This window comes from Halyomorpha halys, unplaced genomic scaffold, assembly GCF_000696795.3.
Source record: "Halyomorpha halys isolate HHAL.00 unplaced genomic scaffold, Hhal_1.1 Scaffold390.1, whole genome shotgun sequence".
Lineage (NCBI taxonomy): Eukaryota > Metazoa > Arthropoda > Insecta > Hemiptera > Pentatomidae > Halyomorpha > Halyomorpha halys.
The window spans coordinates 1,493,140-1,510,867 of NW_027112043.1; the positions used below are offsets into that span (position 1 = coordinate 1,493,140).

Consider the following 17,728-nt stretch of genomic DNA (forward strand, 5'->3'; position numbering starts at 1 on the left):
TAATATAAAACAATACCAAGAAAGATAAAACGATTAAAAAGAAAACAATACCAAAATATGACCAACTCAAAAAACATTAAAAATAAAATAAAGGTTTTATTAGCACTATGGAAATTAAAAAAATTAACACTGATTTTGAGATAAAAGGTTTTAAAAAATTAAACAAGGTCCCATGAATAAAAAGGAGTATTTACTTTAATTTTCAAAGAAAAAAAAAGTTAACACCTTCATCCACTTATGTCTTCAATTGTAATAGCCTTAAGGTTACATTATCCAACAGGACATAGCATATGTCAAACAAATATTCTTTAGTACAATTAATTGGAAATATGGACATATAGTGTGTCAGAGAGTTCCTATCAAATACACTAAAGAATATTTTTCTGACCTTTAACTATAAGAAAATTTCTAGAAACTTTATTTCATAATCAAGAAAATTTAACTTACTTATATCATCAGCCTGCTGATGAACCATTGCTCCTAATTCATTCATGATCTGATTTATATCTAACATACAGCTTTCAATACTTTGAATTCTCTGCTCACGCTCCAATAACAGACCTTGTTCAAATTCTATCTGATTAGCAATAACTTTTTGCAAATTTGGATCGACTTGAGAACCATTTGTAACCTTTCCTTGCGATATGTCATCAAGAATAGCAGTTTCTGAAGGTAGGAGGTGTGTTTTCATTTTCTCTGCAACTTGCTGAATAATCAAAAGTTATTGATTGTACTAACAATTGAACTAACAATAATATGATAAATACAAACCTTTTGAGTTTTGCTGTATGATTTCACAGCATCTTTGAAGCTGTTCATCAAAATCTCAACTTGCAGTTTCTGCTGTTTATCTTTTTTTTTAACAATTCCAGTAAGTTTATTTAGATCTTTTGTAGTTTGGTCAACTACTTCATTAGCACTTACTAATTTTGAATGACTAAAAAATTACACAGAAAAATAACATTAACTATGAAATACAGTTTACATTAATGTAAGAACTTATCATTAGTTATACATCATATAAAAAAAAAAAAATTAAAATGTAAAACTAAAAGATATCATCATTTATGACAGTGATATGAAAATAATGAAACTATTGACATAACAAAACATAATCTTAGTTAATATTATTACGCATATACACATTTTTACGAACAAAGGGTTGGATTAAATCACGCTAACTAAAGCCTATATTTTAAACTTCTTTTTGATAGACTGATGAAGGAAATACCAGTTTGCAGGGGAAACAGTCATAATCGAAAAATATGTTCATAATGTAGTAATAATAGTTGACCATGGATACAATACGAGAAAATGTTTGGGGGTATAGTCAGTGAAGAACACAAATAAGTAAAAACTTATTTAATCAGTGCCAATGTTAAGCCTTTTACCAGGGCACAGAACAAAAAATCAAGCTGACAACTATAATGAATAAAAGGAAATACTGAATATCTAGAAAACGAAAAAAAGAAGATGAAAGCAGTATGAGAATAAGTAATGTAAAATTTATGAAAGAGGAAAGAAATAAAGAAAGAAAATAATATACATATGGAAATCTAGTCAGTAAATATATGTACAAAATGAAAATTATTTAAAATTAAAGTTATGAGAAAGGTAATAAAGAAAACATATATGTAATTAATTAAATGTATAAGTAAAAAAAAAAAAAAATCAAAAACATAAAATATAGAGTTATATAAACCAAAAGGAGGAAGTAGTGCACCTTATAAAAAATTAGATGTGGTGAATATGACTATGAAAATCAAGTAAGAAAATGTATATACGTAACAAAAATTATTTAAAATTTAGTTATGAAAAAGAGAGCAAAGAAGTGAAACATAAATTGTAACACAAATTGATCTCATATAGCAATTTTTTTTTCATTAACCCATAACCTCAGTAGTACTTTATTAAATAACCCACGAAAATCCATATCAAAGAGACTTATTTCAGGAAATATGTTAATTACTGCAATTACAAACTCATATTACTAATATAATGACAATGAAGAGGATTTAAGTATCATAATTTCAACATATGTTGTTAAAGAACTGAGGGAATAATAATATTGAGTCAAAAACATAAACAGTTTAATAAATCATTCCAGCTTGGTTTAACTGAAACTATTGTATAGTCGAAAAAAATTTAATAAATTTTAGCAATCAACCAAACAATCAAGTTATTCATTATATGGAGATGAAAATTGATGAATTAATGTGAGAATCATAAGAGACATGGTGGTCTAAATCAAATATTTCCAAACTGAAGCCTGCAGGCCAAATTTGGCCCACCATAGTTTATATTCATAGTATTGTAAAATTTCGAATTTAAGTACATATATCATACAAAATAATAATCAGATATATTTATTTGACAGTCACTTAAGAAACATAATGAAACTGAACACTGTAAAAATAATTGCTGATATGTCAGCCTGATGAAATAGCTCCACATAGTATTGGCCCTTGGGAGTCAGTGGGATAATTAAGGAGTCCCTTAGACTAAAACATTTATAGAGGTCTAAAGAATAAAACATGATAGACTGGCAGATACTCACATCTTGACACGCAACTCCTGGCAATCTTTTGGAGTTCCAATTGTTTTTAAGTTCTGTTCTAAATCTTTCCTACTAGAATTTATAGAATAAATGTTGGATGTAATCTTATCAGTAAGTTCAAATAACTCGGTGGGGCTAAACTTAACACCAGCAATAGCAACATTAGGGACTCTTTCTGTTGTCGAACCATAGTTCTTTTGTTGCCTTGATGTATTAGCAAGTCCTTCAGACATTATAAGTTCAAAAAAGATTTATTTAATTAGTAATAAGGACGGTTAAAAAAACAAAGAATTGTTGACACTAAATCTGGGAAATAATCAAAAAGCCTTCACTAAGAGTAAAAGGAAAACTCATCTAAAATAAAGTGGAAAATCCATAAGATAAAGATATATCAAAACAGTGAAGTTATAACCTTACGAGATTACAAATTATTCAAGACAATACTTCTATAATTAATAAAAATCAATGTATAAAAATGCAACCGCAATTTGAGGTACGTTATCAAGAGATTGACCACATCCTAGGACATATTTCGCAGTTATAAAAATTTAGAACCTTTATCACTCCTCCTTGACAGTTACCAAAACACCTGATATGTTTAATGATCAGGAGGCTTCAAAATTTAGGTAAACAAATTGTTGTTTTACTTCTGTTGACAAATTAATATTTTTTATAAGGTTTCTTGTTCGATTTGAAATTATTATTTTTTATTAAATTTATTTAGGATCAACAGCCGTTATATGTATATTTATACATTTACTTATCGTAGTTCAGAATGTATTAAAATAAAAAGTGAAAATTTCTTGGAAGTTTTCGTTGATAAATATTGTACAACGATAATGTTCTGGTCGTATCTCGGTATTCATGTAATTCGCTTTACGTATTGTTACAAAATCAAGTTTGGAACTGATCAAGTCACAACAGTACGTTTGGACGTCTCACCTCTACTTTCGTTCTGTGAGTATTTTGCTTATTTTAACAATGTAATTACTTATATTCCTTTCGAACTTTTAGTTGTGTGTGTTTATTAGACTGTTTCATTCATCTAATAACATTTTCATTACAAAATTTCTTTTTTTTCTCTTGACGTTAGCGTCAGGTAGTCTCATTGTCTAGCAGCAAGGTTGCTCTGGTCCTTCTTTTACATAGTAAATGAAATGATTGGGGTAGTGTAATCGTTTGTTCATTTATATGTTCGGTTTTTGTTTTTATAGTTTGATTTCATGTTATTCTTTACGGACAAATTTACTTCCCCAGCTTTCCTAGTATTTTCAAAATTTAGTGTAAATTTGTCTAATACTCATAATTTTCCTTGATACGATTGATTTCATTACTAAGATATAACCCTCTGAGTAGGTTTAAATTCTACTGTTGCCTGTTAAATTTTGTTTTTACTTAGTGTCAGTAGCCTTAAACTGTTCTTATTTTCTCAATTTTATTCATGTTCTGGTTAATGTAAAATCTTAAGTTTATGTTGTCTATGTCCACCAAGTTTGTTTTGAAGATCAGCTGTCTCTCTTCTTTTCATCACATAGATTCACTATACACTCAAAAATCATTTTACATCATTCAAAATTTAAGTTATACTTCTTAAAAGAAAGAGCATAAACATCTTGGAAAAAACCTAGCTAGTAGTACTTTTTGTAAGTAGATATCCATTTATTTACTGTCCTTGTTTTAATATTTATTCATAACCCTGCTGTATTTGGAGGTTTTATGTTAACACTCACCTCTCCAATCACAAATATAGTTTACATAATTGATTATACTGAGTTTTTGTGGATCATATTTTGTTCTAGCCTAAGACTGCATAATATTGTGTATGTTGTCAATAAAAGTTGTTTTTAATTTTTTTTTTTTCAATGTTTTACATATCTGTTATTTTGAGTAAACCTAATTTTTATCTAATTTAACATTAATATCCTCAATTATGAATGTTCATTGTTATTAGTTATGGTATAGAATTAAATTTAAAAATGATTTTTATTCTAGAAAACACTGTTTATTTGGAAACTAATCAATGAAATCCCTCCATCAATGAGATTTGTAGCATGTTTTGACAGTTATGTTATATACATCTTGTATAAAAGTTTAATTTCTTAACATTTAACTCCGACAATTTATTTTTCAACCTTAAGTTTTTCCAGCTAAAAATCAAGTATGTAGGGTTCATCTCATGTCTTCAACCTTAGGGCATTGCCTTAACTCAAGGCCAAATTAAGACAGATTTAGTAATAATTTCTTTATGTTGTTTACAATAATTATAGGTTTACTAAATCTAGTTCTATAGTAGTTGTAATTCTGTTGATTTCTATTCATTTTATAAGCAGGTTCGGCTATGTTTACAAATGTTTGTTAGGTTTATTTCTAAGTTTGCATTCTGGTAAAAAATAATCAATTGTTTTATCAAGTTTTCCCAATTGCTTTATTGTACATTTTGGTAACCATTATTATTATTATTATCTATTTATTTCATTTGATATCAAAATTATACAATGAACTTAACATTTCTAGGAGGTAGCCTTACCAGCTTCTCCTAACAAAATTTTCTCATCACTCTCATTACTTCCCTATGACCAATGTTTGGTTTTAAATTTATTTTTTAAATTGTCGAATATAAATGTTATGTTGATCAATGATAGTTGGCGCATGGCAAATGATGGTTTCTGACGTCATGAATGACGTCATCTTAAGTTGTCTTTTGTTATACGTCTATCACGTATACGAAACTATATTTTTATTTTCATTCTTTTATTATAAAGCAATTTTAAACGCCTTATTAAAATTTTGAGGAACTTTTTCTAATTATTACTTTGTAAATATGATTATTTTCAAAATTATATTCTCGTGTCATTTTGTGATATTTTATGGTTCAGTTTTTTAATCTGTTATTTGTTTTTTTTATATGTTAAATTATTTTTATTTATATGACTTCTTACGAAATTTAGTTATTTATTACTATTAAGTTACAGCTTCCGTTATTAATTGCGAAATGGTAAACATGTTTTCTCAAGAAAGGTCTTGTAAACACTATTGTGTCGTTGAAATTCACTGTTTCTTTTAGATATATTTTGGTCGTGATTATTTCGGGAAAGTTTATTTAACGATAACGATACAGTTACCTGTTCCATAAGCAATTTTGATCGCGAGTTATGGGCAAAATGGATCCAACGGAATTGACGTAGTCCTAAATTTTGTTTTGGAATTTATTGATTTCCTATTTTCAATCGGAATTGGTTTCTATCGCTTTTAAATTTTTATGAAAAGGGTCCGTGTTCTAATTATCTTTTCGTATGTTTGATTCATTATGTTTTTGGTTGAAATTATAAATTCCTCGACTTCAAAAATGAGGTCATTGACCATGGTGGTACGTAGTAGTATTACTACTGCTCTCGAACTGCAATTAGATTCTCTTTCCTTATTTAATTTAATATTACTTGCGTTTAGATAAAGGGCAATATTGTAAATAAAAAACAAAATTAATTTTATTTTCTTTGGATGAGCCTAGCTCAAAAGACAATGGCCACAAATTCCAGTATTTACATCTGCATTCCACTACAGTGTTCATTACCTATAGTTTACCTTGTAAATTGTAATTATTTATTGAATTCTTTTGTCATCTGTTTGGAAAATCATTAACTTAATGATATATTACAGTTGTTGTTAGTTAACTTGTCAGATATCATAATTATTACCTTCCTCTTTGCCTAAGATGAATTCATCTCTTAAGGAAAAAAAAAAGAGAGAAATCACTGAGTCATTGACCTTAGTCATTTAGCCTGATATACATGCATCATATATTACATAAGTAAACAGACTTGGTTTATAAACAGATTGAATGCAGCACAATTAACGAGACTTTTTAGATTTGATTTCATAACTTTAATTTTTGTATATCCAGATAGCTCAGCAGGAACCACAGATAGCTGAACAAAGCTGGTTTGGACCATCCTGTCTTGGCTCATTTTTTCTCTCTTGGGCCATTCCATGTTGTTTCAATCATACCATAAAACCCTCCATTTCAAATTTTGATGAAGTTAGTCAAAATAACATAATTTGCTAAAAGAGTTTAACTTAATATTATCATTTCCTCATCTTATAATATTTTTACTTGATTACTGATTGACCCAAAATAAATATTGGCTAGCTTAGGTAATTTTGTAATTATTCCTAAATATTGATGTATGCTTGAAAAAAAAAATCATCTGTATTGATTGGTAGCTGAGAAAGCTATATAGTAAGTTATCTCGTTACAACCGGGATCTCCTCTTTCACCCCCATGATAAGTTAAAATGGTCTGTAACTTTATGGTTAAACATTTAATATCAAAGTATTTACATACAAATATATTATTTGTTTGCTTAAGGTACATGTATGTAAATAGTAACTCAATGTATTTAGATATAAAATTTATTCATGTTCTTCATTTGGTTCTAAGTACTGACAGGTTATTGTTTAACTGAATGGATTGCACTATCTGGTTTTGAGATGAAATTTATATAATCATCTTGTTTTATGCCAGTAGTACACTACTAATAAAAACAAGTTTTTTTTTCATTAGTCAAGGTGGTTGTAAGCTGAGAACTTACTAGTTTATTTTGTATTAAAAACTTTCAGTAATACATTGATGTTTAGAATGCCCTTTTTTAAAGGTAAAAATCTCACATTTTCGTTTGGTTACTTATGTCAAAGAATAGAAGATTCCTTGCCAAATTTCATCAATATCTGAGGTGTTGAAAGTACATTTTTTGTGGTTGGATTGATATGAAATGATGCAGTTTTAAAAAGGTTTTTTTTTAAAGGGGAGGTCGTAATAAAATTTTACTTGAGCTTGCACCTTATTAAAATGTATCTGACATTACCTGAGGGGGGGGGGGATTGTCCAGTAATAACTTTGTTGAAAATAATAACTGTGGATTAAATTTATGAAACAGTGATTGGAAGTGTGATAAAAGTTATACTGTTCAATGTTAGTTGATGGCAGACTGTTTTTTGTTAGATTTGTTTTACTAGATCGTAATACCTTAATGTTTTATGTTTTAATCCTTTTGTTTCTTTACTTTTAAACCTATTTCCAAAGCTATGTCATAAATATGTTTATACCTTAATGATAGGCTGTTAAATTCCTGATATAAGTGTTTTATTCTAGAATGATTCCTCCCTATTTTAGGTAGACATTCTACCCTTCCACCCTCAATGTTCCTAAATGACCACAGCCAGCAATGGTCTTTAAGTTGAATTGACAGAACTAGGTAGCACATCTAACCAATTTTTACATTTATTTCTATTGGTTTTTACCGGATAAGGTTTCAATCTGATTCAAGATGAGGTGTAATTCTACTGGAATCCTCATTTGCTGAGTTAAAGTTTTAATTATACTAGAATGATGTCCTTTTATCATATATTAGTTTATGTTGTTTTATTCTTGTTTAGTTAGAAGGCAAGTTTCATTTCATTGTTTTATTACAAAAAGTAAATTTATTCAGGCAGGGTTTGAAGTGGTGCCACTTCTGTAGCTCGAAGGTGCTGCCCCAACATACTCTTTGGATCTTGGACTTACACATTATATAATATTAAGTTTATGTTGATCACTCCCGTATGATCGTTATTATATTCAAGTTTATAATTTTCTGTATATTAATAAGTGGAGAAGATAGTCGGGGGAGGGGGGGGGAAGTGCGGTTAGCAATATCTAATAATTAGATATTACAATTATCAGAAATATTTTCAATTTGTATATTTCATTGTTTTTAATACAAATACATTTTTATTTCCAGACGCACGTAGGTGGAGGATTTTGTGTTGGTTTAGTTCAGATCCACAACGGAAGGGCCAACAAGAGCAGGGGGGGCTTCTCCTGTCATTGGAGGAAGGTAAGTTATTAATGTATTATCAATTACAATCAATTAACAAATAAAGAAATTTTTTAATGTTTATTTTAATTTTTTCTTTTTAAACTGTAATTAAATGAGTTATGTGACTGACTCATATATTTCCCAATTCATATACTTCTTCAGTGTTACTTTGTCTTTGTTGTTCCTCTTTTAAATTTCATTATAATATGTTTTTTTACTTCTTTTTATAAATTTATTCCATTTTTTTCTTCTATTATTAACCTACATATCTAAATCTGATTCTCTCTTAGTATAATAAATAGTCAATGTTATAAATATATGCATTTTTTAAAAATCCCATATGGGCATGCACAATTCTATTTAATTAAAATTAAAAAAAAAAAAAAAAATACTCGATACACATGCATGAAAAAATTCATACATTTAAATACTAGAAATAAATATGTGCTTGACAATTATAAGAAATTATAAACATTTAAAAATAAGGGATGATGAATTTAAAAATAACAAGTTTAAAAAATAATAAACATATATATTAAAAAGGTAATAAATATAAAATTGGATAAAGTTATACTTTCAGTTTTATTCAGTAATAATTTCAGTTTTATTTTTATGGTATTTTGCTTGAATATGTAGACTGACCATGGATTCACAAAACCTTCTTATGTAAGATCTGTAATTTATGGAATTATAGTAATGAAATTGGTTTTTCATAATATTAATCAAAATGGGTGAAGAGAGCATTGTTCCAATTCATATTCAGATTGGTTTTTATGTAGATTTGATGTTTAGTAAAAGTCATATTCGATTATTCTCAATTAATCATATATTTCCTACATTGCTGTTTTCTGTTGTGAAAATCAGGTATCCCCTGAAGGGAAAGGGGGGAGGGATGGCATGTAATTCAAATTGTTGAGGCATCACATTTTTGGAAGGAATTATGTTTGTGAGGTTTCAATTTTTTGGAGCTTAACAAGGCAAAAAAAAACTCTTTTTACACAATATACCAGCTCTACACAAACATAGAACAAGATATATGGGTCCGTTTTATTATTTTTCAAATAAGAATGGCAATAAAATTTCTTGAAAGAAGGTATCAGCAGACCTGGTGGAAGAAACTTATTTTGTAATAAATTTATTTAGTTCAACAATGAAAAATTAATTTATAAAAAATAGTTTCTGAATTCTTTTATCCCATTTTACTATTTTTTAAAGCATTTAGAATTATTTATAAGATTTTGTTTAAATTCAAGTTCTTAATCAGATTTATTTATATTTTTTTTTAGGGACGATAATCGTACCATTTCAGCTAAGCGCTGGGTTCCTCCCTCTACAGTCAGGCGAGATGCTCTTTCCCAAGAAGATAGAAATGAACTTATTTTCCGTCGAGTAAGTATCATTACATGACTACTTCCAGAATCAATGATGTAAATTCAGTTATTATTGGAATAATTCTATGTTGTTAACTCTATATTTCTAACTTATTTCGAACCTCCATAATTATGTATTTGTATTTGTTAAAATTGGATATTTAGAACCCAGAAACAAAATTTGTTTTGTCTGGTGTTATTGAACAAATGTAATACTTGTTTAATAAAACCTGTTTTAATCTTCATTCATACTTTTAGAACTAATTCAGTCTTAATTAAATTAATTTCATGAGTAAAGTTGATATTTATTTGAAGAATTGTATAAATTATAATTTCAATAAAGGTTTAATTTTATAATTAAAGTATTTCAATTTATCCAATAACTTCTGAAGCTCTCTCTCTCTCGTGTGTGTGTGTTGTGTACTTCATATTAATTTAAATACGTTTTCTTCTCTAAAGGTCCGGGGAATTCTCAACAAGCTCACCCCTGAGAAATTTGAGAAGCTAAGTGATGACCTGTTAGAAGTAGAACTTAATTCTGATAAAATATTGAAAGGTGTCATTTTTCTTGTGAGTATTATTGTATATATTAGTTTAAATTTATTATAAATTAATTTTCTAAAAAGTTATATGCCATGTATTAGATAAATATTTTGAAATTGCTCGTTTCTCTTAATGCCTTATTGATTGAAGAAAGTTAATATTCTAAAATAATTTTTAAAAATTTATGGAAATTATCTGTCAACAATCTATATTTGTTTTTATATTTATAAATGATTGACCATAAGTGAATATGAAGTAGATGGTCAGGGGTGCTGTCAAAAGAAATGAGAAATTGTTAAAAACTATTGTTATAAATAGTTTATAACCATATTTTGTTTCTTTTTATCACATCCCTTACTATCTCCTTTATACTGATTTATCATTATAAATAATGTAAATATCACATAAACTTTTTATTGATAGCACGTATATTGTCGACTGTATATTTAATATTAGGAGAATTTGGTTGGAAGGTACGATCAGTGAAGAGAACTAAATTATAGAAATAAAATATATAAATATATTTTATTTCTTCCAAAGATTTGCCTGCATCATAAACCTTCATTAGGACAATTAAGAAGATGATGCTAAAATTTTGTCAAATATGATGATATTTATCCCCAGCTACTTATTAAAGTATCTTAAAAGCATTTTGGAACTGATATCGATTAATAATAAAGATTTTATTTGGGGTCAGAAGTAGGTATTCATATAATCAACAAATTGATTCTTAATTTATTAGTCATACTTCTGAATTTAAATCAGAAATATCACTATTACAGTACTCGAAGGATCCAACATTCTTGTTAATTTATATTGCAAAGAAATCCCATTTTCCATTTCTAAAATAATTTTAACAAATATTTATTATCTTTGTAGTTTTCAGAATAAGTTATAATTAAATTGCTTCATATATTTGGTATTGTAATCATGAACACAATTTTATCTAAGAAAATATAAGCTGTACCTATATCATTTTTAAAGAAATAAGAATATTAGTGTTAAATTCATAAATAATATAATGGTTTATCTGCATTTGCATTCATGCAACCTTTCCTAGCTATCTTATCTATGGTTACTGGAAATAATTTACAATGTATTTAATTGAATTTTTATGTATAGTGTAAGGTTATTTATAAAGACAGGTTTTTCAATAATAATAAAAATCTCCTTAATTTTTTCGCCCAGGCAGTAATTCATCATTTCATGCTTCTCCTTAATTTATTTCTTCAATTTTCCATTGTGGAAAAGGGAAATTTGTTTTGGGAGTGCTTTAGAAGTATATGTCTCAGTATACAAGAGTATGACTCAGAAGTGTTTGGTTAGCTGCTATAAGGATTGATGATTTACAGATATTTATTCATGCTTAATACTTGTGATGTAAAATTAATTATGTCAATATTAAATGGTATTTTTCACTATATTTTTGTTTGTAAGGTATTTGAAAAAGCTCTCGATGAACCGAAATACAGTTCTATGTATGCCCGGCTTTGCCAGCGGCTGTGTGAAGAGGCACCAACTGCAAACACCAAAGATGGAAGTCAGTGCACATTTAGGCACCTTCTCCTTAATACATGTAAGGCGGAATTTGAAGCTAGAACCGAACATAAGGTGGATAAGAGGAAGTCCTTAGGTAACATTAAGGTAAACAAACTCTACGTAATTAGTTGTAGAAAAGACAATATTAATACAGGATTAATGAGAAAACATTATTATAATTATTAATTGATCTATTCAATAGTTAACAAGTTACTACCTTTATTTTTAGAAACTGATTTCAACTTGGTAGGAGACACGGCTAGTAATCGATAGAAATAAATTAATATAAAAATAGAAATAATTAATATTCAATCTACATTCTTGTCCATTTGTTGCACAACTCTTTAGACTAAATTGGTACATGTACTTTATTATCAAATAATACTAATTTATTTTTTTGCAGTTCGTAGGTGAACTATGCAAGCTTGGCATTGTGTCGAAAGTGGTGATGTTCGACTGCATGAAGCAGTTATTGGACAAAAAACCTGATGTCGAGGAAATGGCAGAGGATCTGGAGTGCCTCTGTCAAATATTACGAACTTGTGGTCAGGTTCTCGATTCTGAACAGGCAAGACAATTAATGGATCAGTATTTCAAAAGGATGGAAGTTGTTACTAAAACCCAGGGATTACCTATCAGAATTAAATTTATGCTCAGAGACATCATTGAGCTTAGAAAGAGTAAATGGATTCCGAGAAAGGCTAACAATACTGAAGGGCCTCTACCTATTAATCAGGTAATTTTTATAATTAATGTTTTTTTTTTCATGTTGTATAGGAAACAATTTAATTAGAGAATTAAAACTTAGTATGTAATTTGAATCATTGCAAAAGTGTGAGTCAATTTTTTTCTCCCTCAGTTCCAACATTGGTTTCTCACTTTTTAAAAATTTTAGCGCCTATCACCCTTCTTAATTGAGGTATATTGCTATAAATTTTGATATGAAGTGGATTGGAGTTAAAGAAATTATCTCTGGGGGTCACAACTTTTTTTTCCTCCATTTTTTTATTTCAAGTAATTCGAAAGGAAGAAATATTCGACGGAGCTCTTATTGTAACACTTGTCTTATCCAATCAAGACCACTTTTTAGGTTGCTACCAGCAGTGCTATTTAGAAATTTTCGGGTTTAGTGGATATTGTTGATTTCCAGTCTTCAATTGTTAACATTGATTTCTTAATCTATCTCAACCTTATGCTGTAACCAAGCAATACTTTGAGGTCTTCTTTTTGTCTTATTGATATCCATAATTTTTATAATAAAAGTCGTGCATCGTCTATAGTAGTACTGTGTCTCTTTTTGAACTTATCAAAATATCTTTAAACAGATAAAAGTGTAAACTAACAAAGTTCTTAATTAAAGATTTTCTGTACTGTGATATTTCTTATTAAATTTTTATTTATTCTTCTGATTAATGTTCTTTTTATTCATTCAACAAAAGAATCGTGAGCACAAAAAGTGTTGTGATTTACTGCTCACTGTTATTTAGTTTTTGTTTTTCATTAATACTAATTAATGTTTCTACTTGAATTTTATTTATTATATTACCTTTTTTTTTTTTTTTTTTAGATTTGTGATGATAGAGGTCCTGCCATCAGAGGAGGTGAGAGACCACCTCAGCAAGAATTATTCCCCCGACAACTCAAACAAAGAACTGGTTTGGATGTTGTTCTCTCAAGTAGTTTTTCATTTCCCCAACATGACAAATTCTCAACACCGTAAGTTAATTGTTTTAATTTTCCTTTAAATTAAAGTATTTTCTACTGGTAAATATGCACTCAATCCCAGTTTTCAAAAACTTCCCAAACTTTGAAGTAAAGATCTCCAAATTAGCTATCCAAGCTAGATGCTGATTTCTAGAAATTCTTACTTTCTTCTACTTGAAGCCCCTACATAGATTCTCAAGAGGGGGGGATTGAATTTATGTAACGATTAAATGTGTGTTGGCGATCACTGGAGAAGAGGGAGGTATGAGAGAGTGGAGTAGAGAGAATAGTTCAAATAAGGTTGAGAACAAAATTAGGGGGAAAATGAACAAGGAAGAAGTAATTTTACTGTGTTTGAGTTTTTTGTTTACTATACTCCCAAACCGGATTTTTAATCAAATTTTTTAATTTTCATTTAAACTCTGGGTACAAGTTGTGGAGGAATACAGAGTTTTTTTATTATTTAAGTGCTTTATATAGTTCTGTCCTGTCTGACTTTAAATTGATCAAATGATGATTTGTGAACATTTTATATTCAGTCATCTTTTCGAGGATCATCCTGAGCAAGATTTGGTTGGTATTGAATCACCTTCTGAAGCCAGCCTGATAATTTCTACGTGTATAATTGATACATGTTATAATTATCAGTTGATAATTAGATAGATTGCCTTTTTTATGAACCTGAGATATGGCTATTTTCCTTCCTTCCAACATAATTCCTTTCTACCATATGGATAAGATAAGTTCATGAAGCTCCTTTCTTAAGCCATTCCCATAATGCTTATACTTGTTTATATTCACCTTAATTATTTTTTTCCAATTTTTAATTAAATATTAATGAATTTTTTGTTTTCATTAGTTTTTAGAGATTTAAATTGTTCTAAAACAAAACATAATTATTGATAGATTATTTTCATACTATGGTTTGGGTGGCAGTTCAAAATGGTAGGAAATCACAAAAAAATTATTGTTTTGTATCTACTTTTTTTACTCCCACCCATAGCATCTCCCTCAAGTATATTTTGTCTACGTAAAGCAGTTACTCATTGAGAATATTTCTTGGATTTTTCAGTTATAATTCCAATGGATTCCAAGCACCCTTTCGGGATCGTGGTCCACAAAGGCAGAACCATCACCATCAACAACAGAACAACCATTTCTATCAACAAAATAGATATAACAATCAGCATAATAACAATAACTCAAATAATGTCTCTAGTAAGTATTTATTTATATTATATGTTATTTTTAGTACCTTCAGCAAAATCTTATTATTGTTGATTTATTTAAAGCATACAATTTATGGTAGAATCTTGAGGGCTTAGCTTAGGCTATAGGGAAAATCATTTTCCTCTGTGACCTTAAACAGCTACCTCAGTCTTCAATTTTTGTTTTATTGATTTTGTTTGTTTGCCATTCTTTCCATTGTGTTTGCTTGTTTGTAAGTTGACCATTATTTAATTAAACAAGTGGTAAATATCTTTAATCACTATTACTGACATATTCTATATTACCTAATAAGTTTGTTGTTTTTTTTACCAAGTTTTGAATTGTTGATCACTAAATCCCTTATGGGATTATTTTGTCTACACTAAGGAAGTTATTAATGCCTTCTTATTTCACTCAAGAGAAAATTATTGAAAATTCACTAAATTAACCTAATTTTGTTTTAATAGTACGTTTGTATTTATGACTTAATTGTGAATTTTAAAAAAGTATTGTCATTTGTTTATTAGATTGTATTGGTTTTTATATATTGTTTTAATTAAATTTTTGATTTATTGTTAACATTAAGTTTCCTCCTAAATTTACAGATTCCAAAGATCTGGCTCCAAGGTTTATTAAGCGAATGATGACTGCTCATGAACAATCTGCTGCTAATTTGGAGCAGGTTTCTCTCAGGCCACCAGCGCATTCTATGCTTTTTAAGCCTCCTAATGCAAAGCCACCCACTCAGCTGTACTCAGGTTATACAGGTCAGGCCAAAAGAGGTTTATTAACTTACCTATCATCCCATAGTCTAGACATTGTTACTGGAGCTAAAACAATTCTCAATATAATAAATCCATTAATTATTTACTTCGTGAAAAACCGTTTACTAATATTTATCTATTCGATCATATTAATCCAGATGTAAACCTTTAATGTAGCCAGTGGTTTCATCTGGTGTAGCCCTCTATGGTTTATGCTACTTTTAGGCATGTTCATGATTTTGTATCATATAATTAAATCCAGTTGGTTCCTCTTCATTGGGATACATCCCGCAATTCCAATTTGACCCTATACAGCCCCCCTGAAAAATCTTTTGAACTACTTTACATCTTACATCATCTTTCAGGTAATTTTTTAATTCTGTACTCTCAGAACTTCTCAGATTTTTGCGCAATGAACACCTCTATTTGTGTTTTGCAGTTCGAGTGAATTAAAGTGTTCCCCGTTATTTCAGTTTTAAAGGGCCTGAAGTAAGTGAAAATCTGTTGGGGCAAGGTCTGGTTAATAGGGCGAGTGCAGGATCCCATCCCAGCCACACTCCAATAATTTCTGCCAGATCTGTAGACACGTGAGGACGGGCATTATCGTGATTAAAACTATGCCTTTGCGATTAGCCATTGCTGGATACTTCTGCCCAACCGCTGCCTTTAATTGTTCCAACTGGGCACAGTTCTACGATATCCCGTGTCGTAGAGTGAAAGTTGTCTGTGACCAATGTTTGAATTTGGTCATCATCAACAGTTGAAGGAAGACCCGAGTGTTTTGCATCTTTCAAGTCAAAACTTCCGGTTCTGATCCGAGCAAACCACTTACAGACAGTGCTTTCTCCTTAGGCATCATCATCATCCACATTGCAAATTTTTTTTTTTTACAATCTCAGGCACTTTTTAAATATTGTTCGATTAAACTAGCTTAAGTCTCCTCTTCGTGTTTTAAGCAAATATTTCTTAAGTGACATAGTACCATCACTCCCTTAGGAGTCATAGTTGAGTGGGTCCGGGTAGGAAGGATTGCTTTTTTTTGTGTTATGCTATCTTGTTTGTAATATAATTCGCATATTGACTGTATTCTCTATCACAAAAGAGCTTTGGATAAAGGGGAAGCTGGTGTCTGATACAGAGATTTGTCCAATAAAAAAAAAAGGTTTTCCAAATAAACATAAAATCATTGATAAAAACATCATAGAAGTGTTTTTCTCAACAATTTTATTTGTTTTGTTTTTGTCTAAATCGAAATTTCAGGTTAGCCACCTTTTCATTTTTTTTTATCATCGTCATGGGTTCAATCCACTACAAACTTGGAGCCCGAAGATGATGAGGTCTAGTGTTTAAGAAATAGGAGCCATCTTTTACTTCCAGTAGTTTTGTACATACAATAGTTAACTACTAAGTAATAATTTTAATTATTGTTAAATAATATTTTATGTTATTTTTTATGAAAAATAAATCAATGTCTTAAATTTAAAAACAGTTAAAGTTTTGTGATGCGTGCACTGCTCCAGATTTCTTTTAAATCTAATTAAATTTTTTATGCTTGAATATACAATTCCTTACTTCACTTTTCAGACCCTTTCAGAAAAAAACATGTCGCTTACTCACTAGTATGGAATGATTTTAATTTGGATACTTAATGATTTTAGGAAGGACACCTGGTTTACTTAATGACAGTTTGACAACTCCTGCACTCAAATCCAATCCTCCAATTCAAACCACTAAGGAGGTACCTATTCTAATAAAACCTGTTGCAACAGATAAGGGAAAGCCAAATAAGAAAGAAAAGGTAAAATTATTGTCCTTCACAATTTTATGTTATCTGTTATTTTTTATGTTATCAGGAAAACATGGCTGGGAATGCTATCAGTGAAGTACTTTTGTTTTGGCCTGAATTTTAGGCCTTCGGTGCTATAAAGAATATATCCACCATAATGAAGTAAAAATAAAAAAAAAAGATAAGAAATAATATGGAAAATGTGTAAGAGGGCAAAAAACAAATATAAATAATGAAAATTTAAAATTATTTAATATAAATATATATGTATGTAAAGTTGACCGTAAAGATTTAAATATAAAAAGATGGTCAGAGTTGCGGTCAAAAAGGAACAAATAGTTTAAAACTATTTTAATTTGCGACGTTTCGCCTCACTTTGCAGGGCTAAAAAAAATGCAAAA

The 17,728-nt window shown here is 29.1% G+C and overlaps 2 protein-coding genes across 3 annotated transcripts in view; one reads left to right on the forward strand and one right to left on the reverse strand.

Annotated features, from left to right (window-relative positions):
* The window catches only part of Syx13 (syntaxin 13), a 5,617-nt gene extending 2,513 nt beyond the window's left edge, over positions 1-3,104 (reverse strand). Inside the window, exons 1-3 of the mRNA XM_067049966.1 lie at positions 2,558-3,104; positions 772-937; positions 448-706 (exon numbers count right to left, since the gene is read on the reverse strand). Of these exons, the coding sequence (XP_066906067.1) occupies positions 448-706; positions 772-937; positions 2,558-2,790 (658 nt within the window). The 5' untranslated portion in view covers positions 2,791-3,104. The remainder of the gene's footprint in view (positions 1-447; positions 707-771; positions 938-2,557) is intronic.
* Positions 3,105-3,372: 268 nt separating this feature from the next.
* Positions 3,373-17,728, forward strand: part of NAT1 (N-acetyltransferase 1) — a 21,834-nt gene continuing 7,478 nt past the window's right edge. The window contains exons 1-10 of one of the 2 annotated variants that reach the window (XM_014422809.3): positions 3,373-3,514; positions 8,335-8,430; positions 9,699-9,801; positions 10,242-10,352; positions 11,763-11,969; positions 12,268-12,600; positions 13,432-13,580; positions 14,641-14,786; positions 15,383-15,544; positions 17,200-17,339. In XM_014422809.3, coding sequence (XP_014278295.1) covers positions 11,802-11,969; positions 12,268-12,600; positions 13,432-13,580; positions 14,641-14,786; positions 15,383-15,544; positions 17,200-17,339 — 1,098 coding nt within the window. In that variant the 5' untranslated portion in view covers positions 3,373-3,514; positions 8,335-8,430; positions 9,699-9,801; positions 10,242-10,352; positions 11,763-11,801. Of the gene's footprint in view, positions 3,515-4,059; positions 4,201-8,334; positions 8,431-9,698; positions 9,802-10,241; positions 10,353-11,762; positions 11,970-12,267; positions 12,601-13,431; positions 13,581-14,640; positions 14,787-15,382; positions 15,545-17,199; positions 17,340-17,728 lie in introns of those variants that run through there. The other variant, XM_014422810.3, reaches the window with a different exon arrangement.